Genomic DNA, 17202 nt, shown 5'->3' on the forward strand with positions numbered 1-17202 from the left:
TCATTCTTCACCAGCACCACTTAAATCAACAACAGTTCCCCAAGTCAAGGTATCATAATGAAAAATGAAGTCATCTTCAGCAGCTTCATCATCTCCACCCCTTTTTCTAACCAACCATTCATTACTCTCATGAATGTCTTTTAGAAGAATGGGATCGATCACATCACGACTCTCGAAACGTTGTTTAAGAGCTTGGTTATATTTAATAAAAACCAAGTCTTGCAACTTTTGATGCTCAAGCTTGCTTCTCTTCTTGGAAGGAATATATTTTATAATTTTTCATAAAGAATATTAGTTTCAAAATCAATATATGAAATTGTATAAAAAATTTAACCATTCAACATTTACTTACATGCTCAAAAGTGCTCCAGTTATGCTCACATCCCGATGAACTACATGTCAAGCTTAACACTTTAATGGCAAGGTCTCGCAAAATTGGAGCCTGTGTTCCATACATCTTCCACCACTGAGCTGCAATGCAAATTGCAACAACACATTAGCATCACTATATGTTTTGCCTTTAAGAGAGTGATAAAAAATGCACTCTTACTTACCAAGAGCTATTTTAGTTCTCTGTCTTATTGTTGCCTTCATACCAAAGATGCCTATGGCTTTCCTATATGTTTCCAATTCAATTGAAATCTTATCCACTTGTTGTTCACTTGTACTCAGCCTCTCAATGCATTTATAAAGTCCAGCCATCACTTCTATGTCATCATGAATTCTTGAATTGCTATAAAAAACTCAGGGTTTAGATAATGGCCTGCAGTATGCAATGAGTGATGAAGTTGACATTCCCATCTTCTATCAATAATAGCAAAAATGTCATTGTATTTGTCTTCATTTCCATTGAAAGCTTTTTGAATAACTTCTTTAGCCCTATCCATTGCTTCATATATGTATCTCATTGCAGGCTTTTTTTCATTATCAACAAGTCTAAGGACACGGACAAGAGGCCCCATAGCCTTAAGAGAATAAACAACATCATTCCAAAATGAAGGCATAAGTACAAAATGAAGGCATAAGTATAGTGTTGCTTGCCCTTTTTGCCTTAGGGTCTTTTGCTGTCTTAGACTTCAACCAATCATCGGAAGTGAACATCTTTCTAAGTTTGTTTTTTTGGTAGTGCAACCTTTGCAATGTGAGGAATGTCGTTGCAAACCTTGTGACTCCATGCCTCACCAATTCCGTCTTGCTTGTGAATTTTCTCATTGTGTTCAATGCTAATGAATGATTGTAAATGAATCCTACAAGACTGATGCCTCTTAGTATTGTTTTTTTGACTCTATCAATCTTTCCAATGTCTTCCAACATCAAGGCCAAACAATGGACAACACATGGAGTCCAAAATAGATGTCGTTTCTTGGCTTGTAACAAATTGCCTAAGATAATCAAATTAAATAAACTAAAATAAATAACGATTAAAATTAAAAATAGAAATTAAAATATAAAACGAGCCATAAATAGATTATCAATTTCCGGCCAATACAAAATTACTTCCATTGTCGGTCACCACTTGCACAACATTTTGTTAATCGATCTCTTCTACAAAATCATCCAAAAGCTTAAACACCTTTTCCCCAGTCTTAACATGAGCGAAAGCATCAACACTCTTCACAAACATACTTCCCGATGGACAATTTACCAAGAAATTTATCAAGGTCATATTCTTCATATCCGTCCATCCGTTTGACATAATCGAACATCCATAATCAGCTCGTTGTAACTCGTGATCCTTTAACAATTCCTTTGTGTACTCCAACTCCTTTTTAAGGAGTGGAACTCTGCATTCATAAAAACTTGGAACCTTTAGATGTGGACCATAATTCCCAATAGCTTCAACCATCAACTTAAAGCTTTTTGAACGTACAACATTAAAAGCTATTCCATTCGTGCACAGAAATCTCTCAATGTACTGAACAGTTCTAGCCCTTACTTTCTTATCACAAGCATCATTTATGCTTGTTTACTTTTTTCCTTTTACGAATTTGATACTTGCTTCTGGATTTTTGAAAAAAAGTAACCTTTGATGCTCTTGGCAGCAACAACTTCACTTGTTGCTTTTCTTTTTCCGCTTCGAATGTTATGAATTTCTTGCACTTCTTCTACCTCATCATCATCTTCATGTATATCAACCGAGTATGCATCTTTTCAGCTTGCTTCTCAATATAGGCTTCCTTGAGTATCTTCTTAATTTCGGGTGGGATCTTTTTACACGGATTGACATTTCCCTTCAATCCAATTTGGTGTCTTTTAGCCCTTGTAATTCCACCGGTTGTTGTTTTCAAACAAAAATCACACACGTGACATATCTCTTATTATTGAGATCCTTTAAACTATTCCATTTCCACGCCATATCGAGGTTTTCCCCTATGAGTTTCACCAAACCACAAGAAGAGACAGAGTTTGCAGTGTTTTGTGGTGGAGTGATATCATCATTGGCAGATGTTGATGCCATAAATTACTAAGTAAAACTGAAAAGATGAAAAATATAACATATTATACATAAACAAAAATATTTAAAATATAATATAATATTAAATATAACAGATCATAATATTAATACATTTTAATAAATTAAAATGTTCATATTAATATATTTACATTTTTAACATATTCAGTATATATATATATATATATATATATTAATAACATACTCAGATTTCAATTAAAAATGATAACATACTAATTAATAAAATATTATAAAGTTTTATAATTATTTCTACAAGATTAATATTAGAGATGGAGGAAGGAAGGGGTATAAATTAATAAAAAGAAGAAGAAAACAACGTGGAGGCCATGGGCTGAATAAATCAAGTGCGTGTGTTGTTTTTGTATAAAAACGTGGAGGCCATGTTTTTGTATAAAAAATTATTGTATTATGCTCAAAGGCAAAACGTGGAGGTCATGGGTTGAATAAATCATTTGCGTGTGCTGTTTGTGTATAAAAACGTGGAGGCCATGTTTTTGTATAAAAAATTATATTACATTCAAAGGCAAAACGTGGAGGCCATGGGCTGAATAAGTCAAATACGTGTAATGTTATATGGAGTTTTCATATATTATATTATACCCCAATTCTTAATACTCTGGCCATGTCCTTTTAAAATTATATATAATGAATAATATATTCTGTAATATACTGATTATATCATATTCAGAGTGTTCATGTAAAATAAAATTATAATAAACAAAATATTAAAAACATTAAAACATAGCAGTACCCATTATAAATAAAATATTAAAAATATTAAAAACATAAGGAAATCAGAAAACATAAAATTATATATAATAAATAATATATTTGTAATATATTGATTATATCATATTCAGATTGTTCATGTAAAATAAAATTGTAACATATAAATAAAATATTAAAAACATTAAAACATAGCGGTACCCATTATAAATAAAATAATACAAATATTAAAAACATTAAAAAAATAGCAGTACCCGTTAAGTATCGTTGGTGAGGAAATCAGTGTTGCTAAATATCAATCCGAAGAGAGTTTGAAGGCAGAAAATAGAAAGGCTTAGTCGTAGAAAAGAGATTGAAGGTAGAAAATATAGGAGAGAGAACAAAGGTAAAATATGAATGAAAATTATATATATATATATATATATATATATATATATATTATATACCTCCAACTATCAGTCATAACACTAAAATTGCTTCTGTGAGAGGAAGTTAATTCCTATAATATATCGATTTGGCACCACAAGCATTTCCAATTAAAGTGAATTCAAATTTAATTTCAAAATAGAAAAGCAAATCACACTGATACTGGGAAATGCAAAAGCAAAGATAAAAAAAGCATCACTACAATAAAGATTTTCAAAATTTCAATTGCAAATAAAAACACAAAAGACGATCTAAGAAAAAATAGTAGTATAGCAGTCACGTACACGAAGTTGTTCTCCCATGTTCGGTTTCCATTGTACAATCGAAAGCATCAACATCGATGGAAGGAAAGTAAGAGATGGCGAAAATGAATGCTAGAACCAGAGAGTAGAGGAAATTACCGTCTAGATCTGTACAAATAGCCTTGGGAAAAGGATGATAATGGTAGCTTAGGGTTCAAACTAGAGGAGGCCAAAACTCCCAAAAAAAAAAAAAAAAGCCCCGAGTGACACGGGTGTGAAGGAGGAAAGTGTAAAAGTGATAATGTGGCATTTGGGCATACAATAATCACCTGTTATTTTGCCACATCGCCCTTCCATGCACGTTGCGGAGTTACGAATTTTTTAATATTTAAACAATATTCTGATGCACGTGGCTAAACGATTGTGGCTGAATGCCGCATTTCTTGTGGTGAGTGATATAAAATTTTCATATTTCTAAAAGTTAAAACAGTAAGAGCCATAGGTAAGACCAATGCTAACTTCATTTCCATCTCTATTCAACCATCAAACATCTAACATGATTAAGCAAAAAAAGAGGCTACAAATTCCCTCAAATTCGTAAAGAAAATATTGAAATGCATATAATGAAACCATAAGGGGTTGACATATGCACACTTTTTCTTTGGCAATTCTGTTGGCTAAAATATGAGGTTATTGTTTGATTTGTTTTAGCATATCATCCATATAAGTTCGACAAAGAAAGAAACCAGTGGAAGAAATGAGGTGCGGTGCGGTGAAGTTCATGGAGCTCCATGGTAGGGTTTTAGTTGTGTTCCAATAATAAATTAGGGATTTTAATTTTATAGCTATAATTGTGGTTTTCTGTTCATCTATGTCGTGTAATTGTCTGATAAATTGTTAGTGTACTTATTTTGAGTGTTTTGACTTACAAGGTGTAGAGCTGTTTAATTTTTAGATTCCTAAATGAGCCGTCCTTAAATTCCAATTACTTTAATTCCCATCACTATTTACATAGTATAATAATGGAACAGCTTCTTTCGATTTTATTTTTATTCTTTTTTATTTTTGGAATTATCTCTATTTCAGGTTTTCAACATGAATTTACATAGTTTGGCTTATTTGATTTTCACACCCTTAAATTTAACAACACAGAGCAGGTTGACAACTATTCCACATATGCTTAACTTTTTTTGTGCAGTATATGTGGTGAAGATTGATTAGACAGTGTTTCATACTTTCATGTGTATTAGTGGTTAGCAGTGTCAATACTTTCGATTGAAGTTTGTCAGAATATCTAGAGGATATCTCATGATTATAGGTATTTTTGTCAATTGTTATTCTTTCTTTATATATTTCTATAAAGTAACCATGTAAAAGTTTGTTAGTTGAGTTATATATATATATATATATATTGGAGGTATTTTTGTTGTAAGACTTGAGAATCTCCAGCTATGTAGCTAGCGTGATACATATGATATTTTCATCTATAAATGTAATTTAGAGGTGTTTAGCTTAATGAATCCACAAGTTCTGAAGCTTTTAAATAAACAAACTAATGTTATTTACCAAGTTATTTGTGAAGCTTGATTTGCGATTTTTGTATGGTAAAAGTTCCACTGAAAATAACAAGGTAACATCAGTCATTACAGATCTCATCCAAGGTATATTTTTGGAACTATATAAATCCCCTGTTTTAAGGTTTAATTTTTTATGAGTAAGCCTCAAACCACTGTTATCTGATTTTCTGAAGCTTAGGAACCTCATAAGCACCTCTTCATATTCCGTAGCAATTGCAAATTCTTGTACACCTCATTTTATAGTTTATTTGAATTTTATCCTCTTAGTTTGCAAGTAATACTGTAGATTATTTGTTTTAATAAAAAACTATTGTAGAATGTGTGTTTCTAAGTATTATTGCCTTTCCACAATTCTTCAAGAGTCCCTAACTTTGTGAGCTAGTGGCCTTCCTCGTAAACTTGAGTGCAACTAAAGTTCTAACGAAACAGAAACAGGTACCCATGGCTATGAGATTGTAAGGCAATATCCTTACTCATATTAAGTATTTAATTTTCTGTGTTTAGCTTAGAGCTTCTTCAGTTAACTTGATTGTTGACTTCTTACATTCTGAAATTGTTATGGTCAGCTATGCATGGGTTATATGAAATTCTTTTCAGTAGTGGCCTTTTTTTATTTAATAAAATTGTAAATTTAATTTGTTCCTATGTAACTCGATAACCCATTGTTATGATGCAGGCTCGTTTCTTCTTTCAACAACTAATATCTGGGGTCAGCTATTGCCATGCAATGGTAATTAAACTTTCCCCTTTCTTCACTGTCCAATCTAAATTGTGTTGACCACTATACTCTGCATTGGAATGTAGTATAGGTAAAGTTTCATTCTTCTGAACATTATGTTTGATGTATCAGTCTTCTGTGTAATATGTCTCTTCATGAAGCAAGCATGTCACCGGGACCTGAAGATGGAAAACACTTTGTTGGATGGAAGCCCAGTGCCTCGTTTGAAGATATGTGATTTTGGGTACTCCAAGGTAAGGGTATCTTTATCTAGCTAGTTCTTCATGGTGTGAGTTCCTTGCTTATCTATTTTAATGGGATATGTTAGGTTGAGTGATATTTACCTTCAATAACTTTATGCTTCTGAGTGTTTTTTTAGTTTCCTTATGTGAGTTGCTTTTGTTCTTCATGACTGTTTATGGTGAATTTTGATAATCTAAATTTTTTAATGAGCTTGTTTGAACTTCTAAAGAGCATTGGCATAGTGGCATTCCCTTACTCTGTTTAAAATTTTGAACTGCTTCTGCTTGTGTCTATGTTCTCATTATAGGTGTAATGGTGCATGAAAATAGGATGGTATTATTACCATACTATCAAAGCTTTATAACATATGCCTATTGTTTGCACTTGCAGATGGTGCTCTAACAGCTGTTCAAAACTTGGTATTCACTTCTATATGTGGCATTATACACTCAATCATTAGCGGTCAACCTTTGCTGATTTTGGGAGTGGCAGAGCCTACCGTGATCATGTACACCTTTATATTCAATTTTGCAAAAGAAAGACCAGAGTTGGGCCAGAATCTATTTCTGGCATGGACTGGATGGTGAATAAGTTTTTCTTTTGAATTTTTTTTCTTCATTTTTTTTGGAGACCCTGATTTTTTTGTTCTAGTACCTTCCATCATGACGTGACTTAACATTGTCCTGTTTTTTTTATAACTTAAAACTTGATGTCTTGTATAAATTCTTCAATAAAAGAATAAAAAAGCTTACATATCCAAAGGGTTTGGAGTTTGGTTCACGTTTTATTGTACGTGTTTACTATTTTGCACGAGCTATATGTAATATTATTTTCTTTATTGATGTAATTTTATTAAATTTTAAATGTTTTTTATTAAAAAAAATCATATATTTAGCCACATTCATGATGAATGTGGCTAAAGGTTTTTTTAGACATAAATAGCCACATTTTTTTATTGTGGCAAATTATACAGTTTAACCACATTTATAAAGTGGCTAAATTATAATAAATGTGGCTAAAAAAAGGCTACCACACTCTATCAAAATGTGGCAAAGTGAATAAAATAATGTGGTTAAATTATTGCAACACCACTATTAGCCACATTTAATTAAAATGTGGTAAAGTTAATTAGCTACATTTTTTATCAATGTTTGCCACATTTTTTAATGTGGCTAAATAACACTTTTTTTGTAGTGAAAGGGTAAATGCAGGCCTTTAAGCAAAATCTGAGTTAAAGTAGGTAACGAGAAACTAAGAAATAGAGGAATTTACCAAGTGAGCAAATAGGACGTCCAACTTGTTGAAAAGGTTGAGAATTACGTTGTCATTAGCTACCATGTCTAGTTGAGGCCCAGGAAAATCATTGATCAAAATTACCTTAAAAATTCAAGCACTATAATTTCAGAATAAGAACTCCAAATAAAATATTGTATCTTAAAACCAATGAAAGCATACAAACCAGCTTTTGTATCATTTACAAAAAGCAATTTTTTGTAAATTCTAACTAAAAAGCTCATTATTTTAAAAAATCATATATCACAGTCTCTTCGAGTCCTGAAAAATATGGGAAAATAATAGAATATGACTAATTTCAATAGTAATATAGTAAATGTGAAATAGGAATTGAATAAGGCATGTTTATCCACAAAATATGAGAATATAAACCAAATTGAATAATGATTTAAGTATGCTTACTTTGGTTTTGCAACTAAGATTTTACAACTAACCAACTTCCATTCTCTAATGGACTGACAAACTCTGAAGAATAAATACGATTACCACTGCATAAAGGATCTTTTGAAATTTGCACATTACAAATAAACAACTGAAAGTGTCTAACTAATGCCATGCTCTATAACTGGTAGGAGTACTATCATACAAAATAATTATAAGACTTTCAGCTAACAGAGAAACCTTAACATTACTAATTTGTGATAGCTAAGGTGTCTTTCATGAAAGCCACACACACAATGACAGAGATGAAATTCACCTTTTTATGATCCCCAGATGTGTTTCTTTCAATGTCATGCTCAAGATAAATGCCAAATTTGGAATGATATATCTGTGTTCAATATTGTAGCTGGGATGGAGTTCGAGAACATATTACTTCAGTAGCATCTTCAAGATTTTTGTCCACAGTTAGAGGCTGCTTAAGGATTATTGCGTCACGTCCGGCGGGGTCATGCATCTAAAGCATAACTGCAGTCTAATTAACATAAAAATATAAAACTAACCATAAATTGTTAGGAAAGTAAAACACAACCACTTCACTTGTCAAAATTCTGAGATACATAGAATTCAGTTATTAAATAGAGAAAGACATAGGTTAGTCTATCATCAGGAAATGAATAGCGCTATAATGATCAATGGGTATATAATTAATGAACTACAATGGAATTCATAACAATAATGTCATTGTAGTACCTCCAACTTTCCAGTAAGCTCAGAAGATATGCAATTGAGAAGTTTCCCAGAATACATTGTTTTGTATTAATTCTTGTTGGATGTAGGCACGCTGTGTAGCATCTCGATGAGCAAGTATATTGATAACAACTCTTTTTTTTTTTTTTTGGATACAATAACAACTCTAGTATCACACCTAAATCCTGTAAAAGTATAGAATTAGAACAAAAGAAAAAGGTCCAGGGATGAACACCACTTTCATATATTAAGTTATAATAAATTCATAATAAAATTTTTATAAATTCGGAGAGGGAGAAAGATTACTATTTTATAAATAGTATACATTATTTTTTTAAAAAGAAGAAAAAGATTCTATATTTCATGTTGGAACAGTGCCAGGTAGTTTGTGAATTGCGACTTATCCTAAGAATTCTATGACACTAGCATTTTGTTATATTGCTCTCACTCTTTTTTTTTTTTTAATTGCAAAATGTGTATAGTTCTTATATTTAATTTGCTAAAAATAGGGTTTTACGAACATTTTATGTCGAGGGCCATTAACAAATCCTTTTCGGATAGTAATAATAAATTCATTGTTATATTGTTTTTAATATTCAAACAACTAATAGAAGGAATATTCAACTAATAGGTGTTCATTGATATTTTTTGTTTCTTTCTCTTGGCATCCTCTTGAACAACTTTTTCTTCATTACCCAAATAAAGTTCAAAAATTATCACAAAAAATGACAAATTTGGAGAGGGAGAGAGGGAGAGAGAGAGTACCTTTGAAAGCAGTGTAAAGTTATATGGCGTCGTCTCTGGGGGAAGGAGGAAGAGGGGGTAAGGTGAGGGTAGACATAAGAGTACATTCTGCTACGGTGGGAAAATCATGGCATAAGGCACTTTTGATTGTTTATTAAATTGCCGTGAAACATGACAAATTACGTTTTACAGAATATTTTATCAGAAACTTCATATAAGTTTTATAAATCCATTTCAATAGTTAACTCTTATCAGGTTCGGAGCTCCGTAACATCCTACTTACAACATTTTAGCCTTAAATCCAAACAAAAGTCATCAGTTACAATAGAATCTAACATATGTGCACCACACATTCGCTTTCCCCTAACAAGCCTAGAAACTTAATTTCAAATATACTTTGACCTAGGTACCCAATTTCCCAACTTCTCATGGCAAAACTGAGTCTGAGATAGTTATATGGGTAAATAAACGGGCAAAACTTCTTAAATATATTCCCATATTTTATGCTCTGCATCGAACTTACAACTACCTTTAAATAAGGGTGGCAATACAGGTATTGACCTGCGGGTTGACCCGTGACCCGACCCGCCAAATCACGTGTCGTGTCAACCCGCGGGTCAGGGCGGATCGTGTCAGGGTTGTGTAAATGTGACCTGTTTTTTTCGTGTCGGGTCACGTGTCAACCCGCGGGTTCGCGTGTCAACCCGCAAAGTGTCATTTTTTATTTTTTAATTAAATATTTTATTATATTATTATTTTTATTCATTTATATATTGATATATATAGTCATTGTTTAATATAGAAAAGAATAGAAGGAACTAAAAATCTCAAAAAACAGAAGATAATCTTTTTTTTATTGTTTTTAATTTATTTATTTTTCAAAAAATCCCACTTTTTTTTTAAATTTTAAATTTTGCGGGTCGTGTCGTGTCGACCCGTGACCCGCAACGGGTCGTGTCAGGGTTTGTGTTTTACGACCCGTTTACAAAACGGATCGTGTCAAATAGTATACGGGTCAAAAACGTGTCGTGTCGTGTCGTATCGGGTTGACCCATATTGCCACCCCTACCTTTAAAGGATACTCTCCTTCATACACAGACATAGCTATACTGCTTAGTGAGGTGTACTGTTAGATTAGTTAAAGTAGTTCAACTGTTTCCATATTTCACGGAGTCAGTTGCATCTTTAGCAACTGATTACCCTTCCAATTGATGTACTATATAGGTCTCATTGTAATCACTTTTACATTTAATGAAATATATCAGAATATGATAATCTCTTCTCTCTCAAGCTCTATGTTTTTTCTCTCTGTTCTCACTTGAACCTGGTTTCGTTTATGGTATCAGAGCTCCAATCTTGGGGCCCTGATCCATTACTTGCCTTTCCATGGCTTCCGCTACACAAAACCTTGATGATACTACCTCCTCTTCGTGCCTGTTTGGATCCTCTTTTTTTTAAGTTACAAGTTACTTATAAGCATAAGCTAGGCCAAACAGGTTTTGGAAAAAGCTCTTATAACGAAAATCTTTTTTTTTTATAATGAAGAAAAAAGCTGAAAACTAAAAGCTCCTAGGAGGAGCTTTTTTTTAAGCTCTTATTTGTTTTTCTTGAATTGTGTGCTTTTTTTTAAAATGAAGAGTAATAAAGATAGAAAGAGATAATTTTCTTGAAATATGTGCTTTTAAGTAATTTTTAAGCTAAAACTTTTATGTAATTTCCAAACAGCTTTTAGCTTATTTTTTTAAGCTCTTTTTTTTAGCTTTAGCTTGTAGCTTCTAGCTTAAAAATAAGAGGATCCAAACAGGCTCTTCTTCTCCTAATACTTCAAAAGATTCAAGGTCACCTATATTTTTCAATACACAACTGTCAGTGAAATTGACAAACAAGAATTTTCTTTTGTGGAAACAGATTGTTGATCCACCAATCATAGCACATCAACTAGAACATTTTCTGGTCAATCCTCACGTTCCACTACGTTTTCTATCTGATGAAGATCATGCAGCTGAAAAAGTAAATCTAAAACCACTACATTTTCTAAGTCACTGACTAATTTCTACGACGCTAATATCATATATTTATTGCACTAAATAAAAAATAGAAAACAGATATTGGGACTTACATGAGAGACAGAGCTTCACTGTTCAATACACTGCAGAAGAAATGTAGAGAAAAGTTAGAAGCGAATTTTAGAGAGAGGATGTGAGGGGGAAAATGAAAAAAATGAGGTTTATATAGACCAGGTAGAACACGCCCTGTTGGGCGTGTCTCTCTAGGTCACGCCCCATGTGTGCGTGTCTCTTTCATGACTCATGCCCTATAAGGGCGTGTCTCTATCCACTGGGTTCCCCATGTGGACGTGTTTGACTGCTATACCTGCGTAAATAGTTTCAAAATGACTACGTTTGCGTAATTATTTATTAAAAAGCAATATTTATAATTTTTTTGCCTAGTAAAATGTTATTGTAATTGCACCGGTTATTAACTGCATAAAGAGAAATTTAAAATTTTGAAGTTTAACCTAGGTTAAATTACAGTTAAATTATACATGTTAGGTGTATAAGTAAAATTAAAGAAAACATTAAGGCTGCGCATAACAATCATTCTATTCCCTGGCACTGTTTCTGAAAAAAATAATTCTTTTCTATTTCTGTGCTTTGGAAAAGTTCTGAGAATCAGAATTACGTTTGTTAACATATTTTATTTTTATTCCGAGAATCAAAATTACGTTTGTTAAAAAAAAAAATTATTCCGAGAATTAGAATTACATTTGATTAACACAATAAAAATCTATTTCTTTACTTTTGTTTATAGATTTCATCAGCTGTATAAAATACCAAATGACAGATTTTAACCATAAGGCCAAATTTCATATTTAAAAAAATTATCTAAAAATTATAAATATTTTATTGTGTAATTTTTGTTTACGACAAATGCTAATATATAGTTTTAACCATTATTTTTCAATCCTTTTCTCAATTAATATATTTTTTTGTTTCTCATTCCATTGACCATTTCATTTTTTAATATCATATTATTACCTGAATATTAATGATACAAATGAATAAATAAATACATATATATAAGTCACATCACTCAACTAAATTTTCATGACATTACAATAACTTAAAGCAAAAAATAATTGATGTTGCATTGAACAATTTTTTTTTTTTGACAAGTCTCCAATGTATTTCGAATATGTCTCTTAATTCGTCAACATCATATTAGGGGCAAGTGATTGTCTATAGTTAATTGGTTTAATATTTTTCTTAATAATGTTTATTTCGGTCACTTGATTTGAGGGGCCTTCATCATCTATAGTTGCAGGTTGATGCTGCAATGTTGGGATTCACATAATGTGCTAAATTTTTGTCTGCTATATGATGATCTCTGATAAAGTTATGTACCGCACAACATGCAATGACAATGAGAGCTTGCTTCCAAAATGAAAATGAAGGCATTTTACACAAAATTGGGAACCTATTCTTTAAAGCTCCAAATGACCGTTCGATTACATTTCTCAAAGAAGAGTGCCTATGGTTGAACAACTCCTTAGTTGATCTGGGTTGATTTCGTCTTCCTCTGTAGTCATTCAAATGGTAGCGCTCTCCTTTAAATGGTGTCAAATAACCATCCCTAGTTGGGTATCCAGAATCAACGACATAAAATTTGCCTATATGTTGACAAGAATTTACCAATATATAAATTGCAAAAATAAGGACAATCAACTAAAGAAAAATGTCATTCACATTGTTGTATAAACTCATCGTACCTGGTGGGGGATGAGGGAATTCCAACCTAGGAGTTTCAAGCGCAGTAGTAAAAATACGACAATCATTTGCTAATCCTTCCCATCCGGCATACACAAGAGTGAACTTCATGTCAAAGGAACATGCACACATGACATTTTGGGTAGTAATTTGTTTCCTGCCTCTAAATGGTATTTACTTATTCTCAGGTAACGTAGCACTTACGTGAGTGTCATCTATTGCGTCAATACAATCCTAATATTTAAAATGAGATATTAAAATGGAAAATAATTAAATAAAAATCTGAAAAAAAATACTTAAATCCTTAAGAAAAACTTACCTTGAAGTATGGGAAATGTTTAGGATTGTCCCTAATTTCCTTTGGAACCATATGTAAAGGAGGTGGTTTGATTATCTCGCGTGCTAATTGAAGCATCGCGTTCAACACTTTGCTGAAATACTTGCTAATTGTTTGCCCTGAGTGCTGAAATATCTCACAAACATTCTTATTTGAACTCCCATGTCCAATCAAGTACAAAACAAATTCCTATTTGTTGATCAACCCTAATATATCTACTGTCTGCTAACTAGCCTTTTTGTGTCATCAACATACAAAGTTTGTTGAACACAAATCTCTCCTTTCTAAATGCCTCATATATTCTATCTGAGTGGCCAGATCGAAGTTCCGCAACCTATTCCACACCTATCAGGCTACTATCTCTAATGGGTTCTTTGGTATATATTGAATTATTAATAATAATATTCAACAAGTTTGATATAACAAGATCTTCATATATTGATTCGTCATCATTATGAGGTTCAAAAAGTTGCCCACAAGTCAGACAAACAGGAGAATCAGCCATAAAAATACTGCATCAATAGATATTGTCATCATTAAATTCATGCTAACATATTTCAAAAAATAAATCACATTAACAAAAAAAAATATCACACATCATAGTAATACGAAAAATGAAAATTTTAAAAGTATCCTCATCATAGTTATACAAAAAATGAAAATTAAAAAAGTATCCAAAACATAGTCATACGAAAAAAAATAATTAAAATATGGTCTTTAACGCTCTTAAACAAGACAAAATTAAAAAGTTGCAACACAATTTCATTCATTTAAAAATTTATAGGAGTGAAGCTCTCCTCTCAGGTGGAGCCTTTATAAAGGCTACTCTCCATGCTTGGCTCTCAACCACTCGATCAACTGCTTCACGGTACACTTAATTCTCCAATCCTATCATGTCATTCAATACATCCATTGCAGCCTCAACTGAGTAAGGATCCTCATTCACTTTTGTAGTAGCAGAATTAGCATAATTATGGTGGCATTGGTTTTGTCTAATCTTAACCAGATCCTGAATGGCTTGACATGCCATTGCAATAACTGTATTCCCACTACTTCTTTTACGCTTTGCATTTGGGGTCCTATCTTGTCTATGTTGTGCAGGACTGGGTGTCTCAACAGGATCAAATGCAAATAAATCTTCATTAAGCATATGCTCATCTTTTTTATATTCTTGTGTATGTAGTACATGACTAGGCGTCTCAACAATACTGTCAATATTATCATCATCTCCATCTGAAATTTGGTGTACCTCAGCATTTCATATGCCATTATCTCCACTTGCATAAACATCCCCAAATATCTCAACTAACTCTTCCCAACAAGGAAGGCCATTCTTTCGAAATTTCTCCCATTGGGGATTGTCCTGTACAAAAGATTTACCTAATTATGTTTAAAAAAATCAACAAATTTATAAGAAATAATAGGGAACACTATGTTAAAAATTACCTTAATGTGGATATCCCATAAAGATGCGTCCTCGGTTGTAGCCATTGTTTTTAAAAACTAGTGTAAAAACGTAAAAACTTACATTTTTACATTTTTAATAGAGTGATGCGTGTTAAAACTTAAGTAAAAATTGTCCTTGGTAAAAATGCAGCGTAAAAACCGTAAAAACTTACGTTTTTACCGTTTTGATCGTTTTTACATAAAACTAAAAATTTAATAAAAAAAGATTTACATAAAAAAATTAAAAAAAAACCTAATTTTCGTTTTCCCCAAATCATATTCACAATATCTTAATATCTTTTTGTTTGGATATATTTTTTTTATAATTATGTCTTATAAAACTACAATTCTATTATAAATTATGCTATGAGAATCGTTTTGTGTTTTTAGATCATTGTGTGCATTGAAAGAAGTGGAATTATATCTGATGAGCGATGATCCAAATTCGGCAAAGTGTATAAAGCAGTTAAAGCATATTGGTTATCCATTACTTGTTAATTATCACTTTTTATAATTTTGATACTTGGTTATGAAAAATAATTTTCCGTTTTAGATAGATAAGTGACTCAACACACATGTTCATTATGTGATATTTTTTTTACATACATATATATAATTTTGTATCTTAACCTTAAGTGATAGAAAGTAGAAACTTTACGTTTTGTGTCGTTTCTACGTTTTACAAAACGTTTCAACCACCCCTTTTCATTTCTATGTAGAAACTCGAGTTTAACAACATTGGTTGTAGCAGTTTTCAAAACAGTGTTCCAACCAAAACCAGATATGCTTATGAAACTTGAATATTCTTGTCTAAGTTTATTCATCTTGTTTTTCAGTTGATTTAGTGTGTAATGAAGCCCTATTTGTTTTGTGAATTCATCTTTAATGCTTTTCCATGCTTTCTTACTGAAGGTAGAGGTAGAGGTTGTTCTATTCCCTTTTTTTACTTCCTCAACCAGCAAATTAACAAAAAGATATGTGTTTTTATCAGTCCATTTTGCTACGAACCCTTCGGATGCCATACTCCTTGCTGATAACATGTTAGAAAATAAACCATAACACCAAAATTTAGAAATGCGCATACTCAGCCCGATGAATAACGGTCTGATCAAACTATGAGGTTTATGTGTAATCTCTCAAGCAATCAGGTAACCAGTCATACCCCCACAGTCACAATGCATCAAATTAACAATTCACAAGCTCAATTGCAAAAGAATTCAATCACAAGGAAAAAGCACCAATTTAAAGAAGGAATCAACATCTGCAGCTTTGGAATTACGATGGGAAAATGTCAGAAAGCATATACGCTTTGAGGGTGATTATGTTATTTTGCATTTTTTTTTCTTTATATTATCTGCCATTATTTATTAAAATCCTAAACTCATTCGCCTTCCACCTTCCTCATCATTGATTACCCTTGAGTAAAAGGTAAATTCTTGGTTGGTAACGGGAGAAAAAGAGAACCCAAAGTTTATTGACTTGAGAGGTGTCGGTGGTCACAGAAAAAGAAAAGAAAAAGGGAGTCACTTTGTAATTGTATATGGCAACGCCTCATGAGTCATGACACAAAACAGAGCCAAAGGGAAACGTACGTTAACTTTTTGTGTCCTGCTTCATTTTAGTTCTTTTTTCCGGATAGTTTAGTATCATTTCCAAAATAAAATTGATATTAACGATCAGTTCCATGTAAGCAAAGCATGTATGTTTGAGAGAGCTTTAGTGGATAATAATTTGGTGCTTGCTAGCTGTTTTGGACCGGCTACCCTGTGGGTTGGCTATTAAGTTTTATGTAAGAAGTCACTTTCCTACATTTCTAATAAAAGACTTTTAGTTATTATTGTTAAGGATAACACTTCCCTGCATCAAAAGAGCTTACGTATTATGTATAATGTATAGAAATATCACCAAAGTCATTATACCCTTAGATAAGCACAAATATAATAAGAAATAAAAGACAAAGGTTTTAAAGATTGAGATTTTAAAGAAGCTGGAGTGTATAAGCTGGAGTGTCTAGTTATACAATCGAGTTTTAGCAATGCATGACCATCCACTGATCTGGAAGAAATAAAACGAAATTCCTGG

The 17202-nt window shown here is 32.1% G+C and overlaps 1 protein-coding gene and 1 pseudogene across 1 annotated transcript; both read right to left on the reverse strand.

Moving 5' to 3' along the window:
• LOC133307696 (uncharacterized) lies at nucleotides 1-702 on the reverse strand. Its single transcript, XM_061508246.1, has 3 exons — nucleotides 555-702; nucleotides 353-471; nucleotides 1-249 (listed from the first exon to the last, which is right to left on the reverse strand). The coding sequence occupies exons 1-3, from the start codon at nucleotides 700-702 to the stop codon at nucleotides 1-3; spliced, it is 516 nt and encodes a 171-aa protein (XP_061364230.1).
• A 6954-nt stretch (nucleotides 703-7656) lies between these two features.
• On the reverse strand, nucleotides 7657-9667 carry LOC133307698 (annexin D5-like; annotated as a pseudogene).
• Between the last annotated feature and the right edge of the window lie 7535 nt (nucleotides 9668-17202).

Source organism: Gastrolobium bilobum, unplaced genomic scaffold (genome assembly GCF_033153095.1).
Source record: "Gastrolobium bilobum isolate Gb01-03AN ecotype WA unplaced genomic scaffold, APGP_CSIRO_Gbil_v1 utg11339, whole genome shotgun sequence".
Classification (NCBI taxonomy): domain Eukaryota; kingdom Viridiplantae; phylum Streptophyta; class Magnoliopsida; order Fabales; family Fabaceae; genus Gastrolobium; species Gastrolobium bilobum.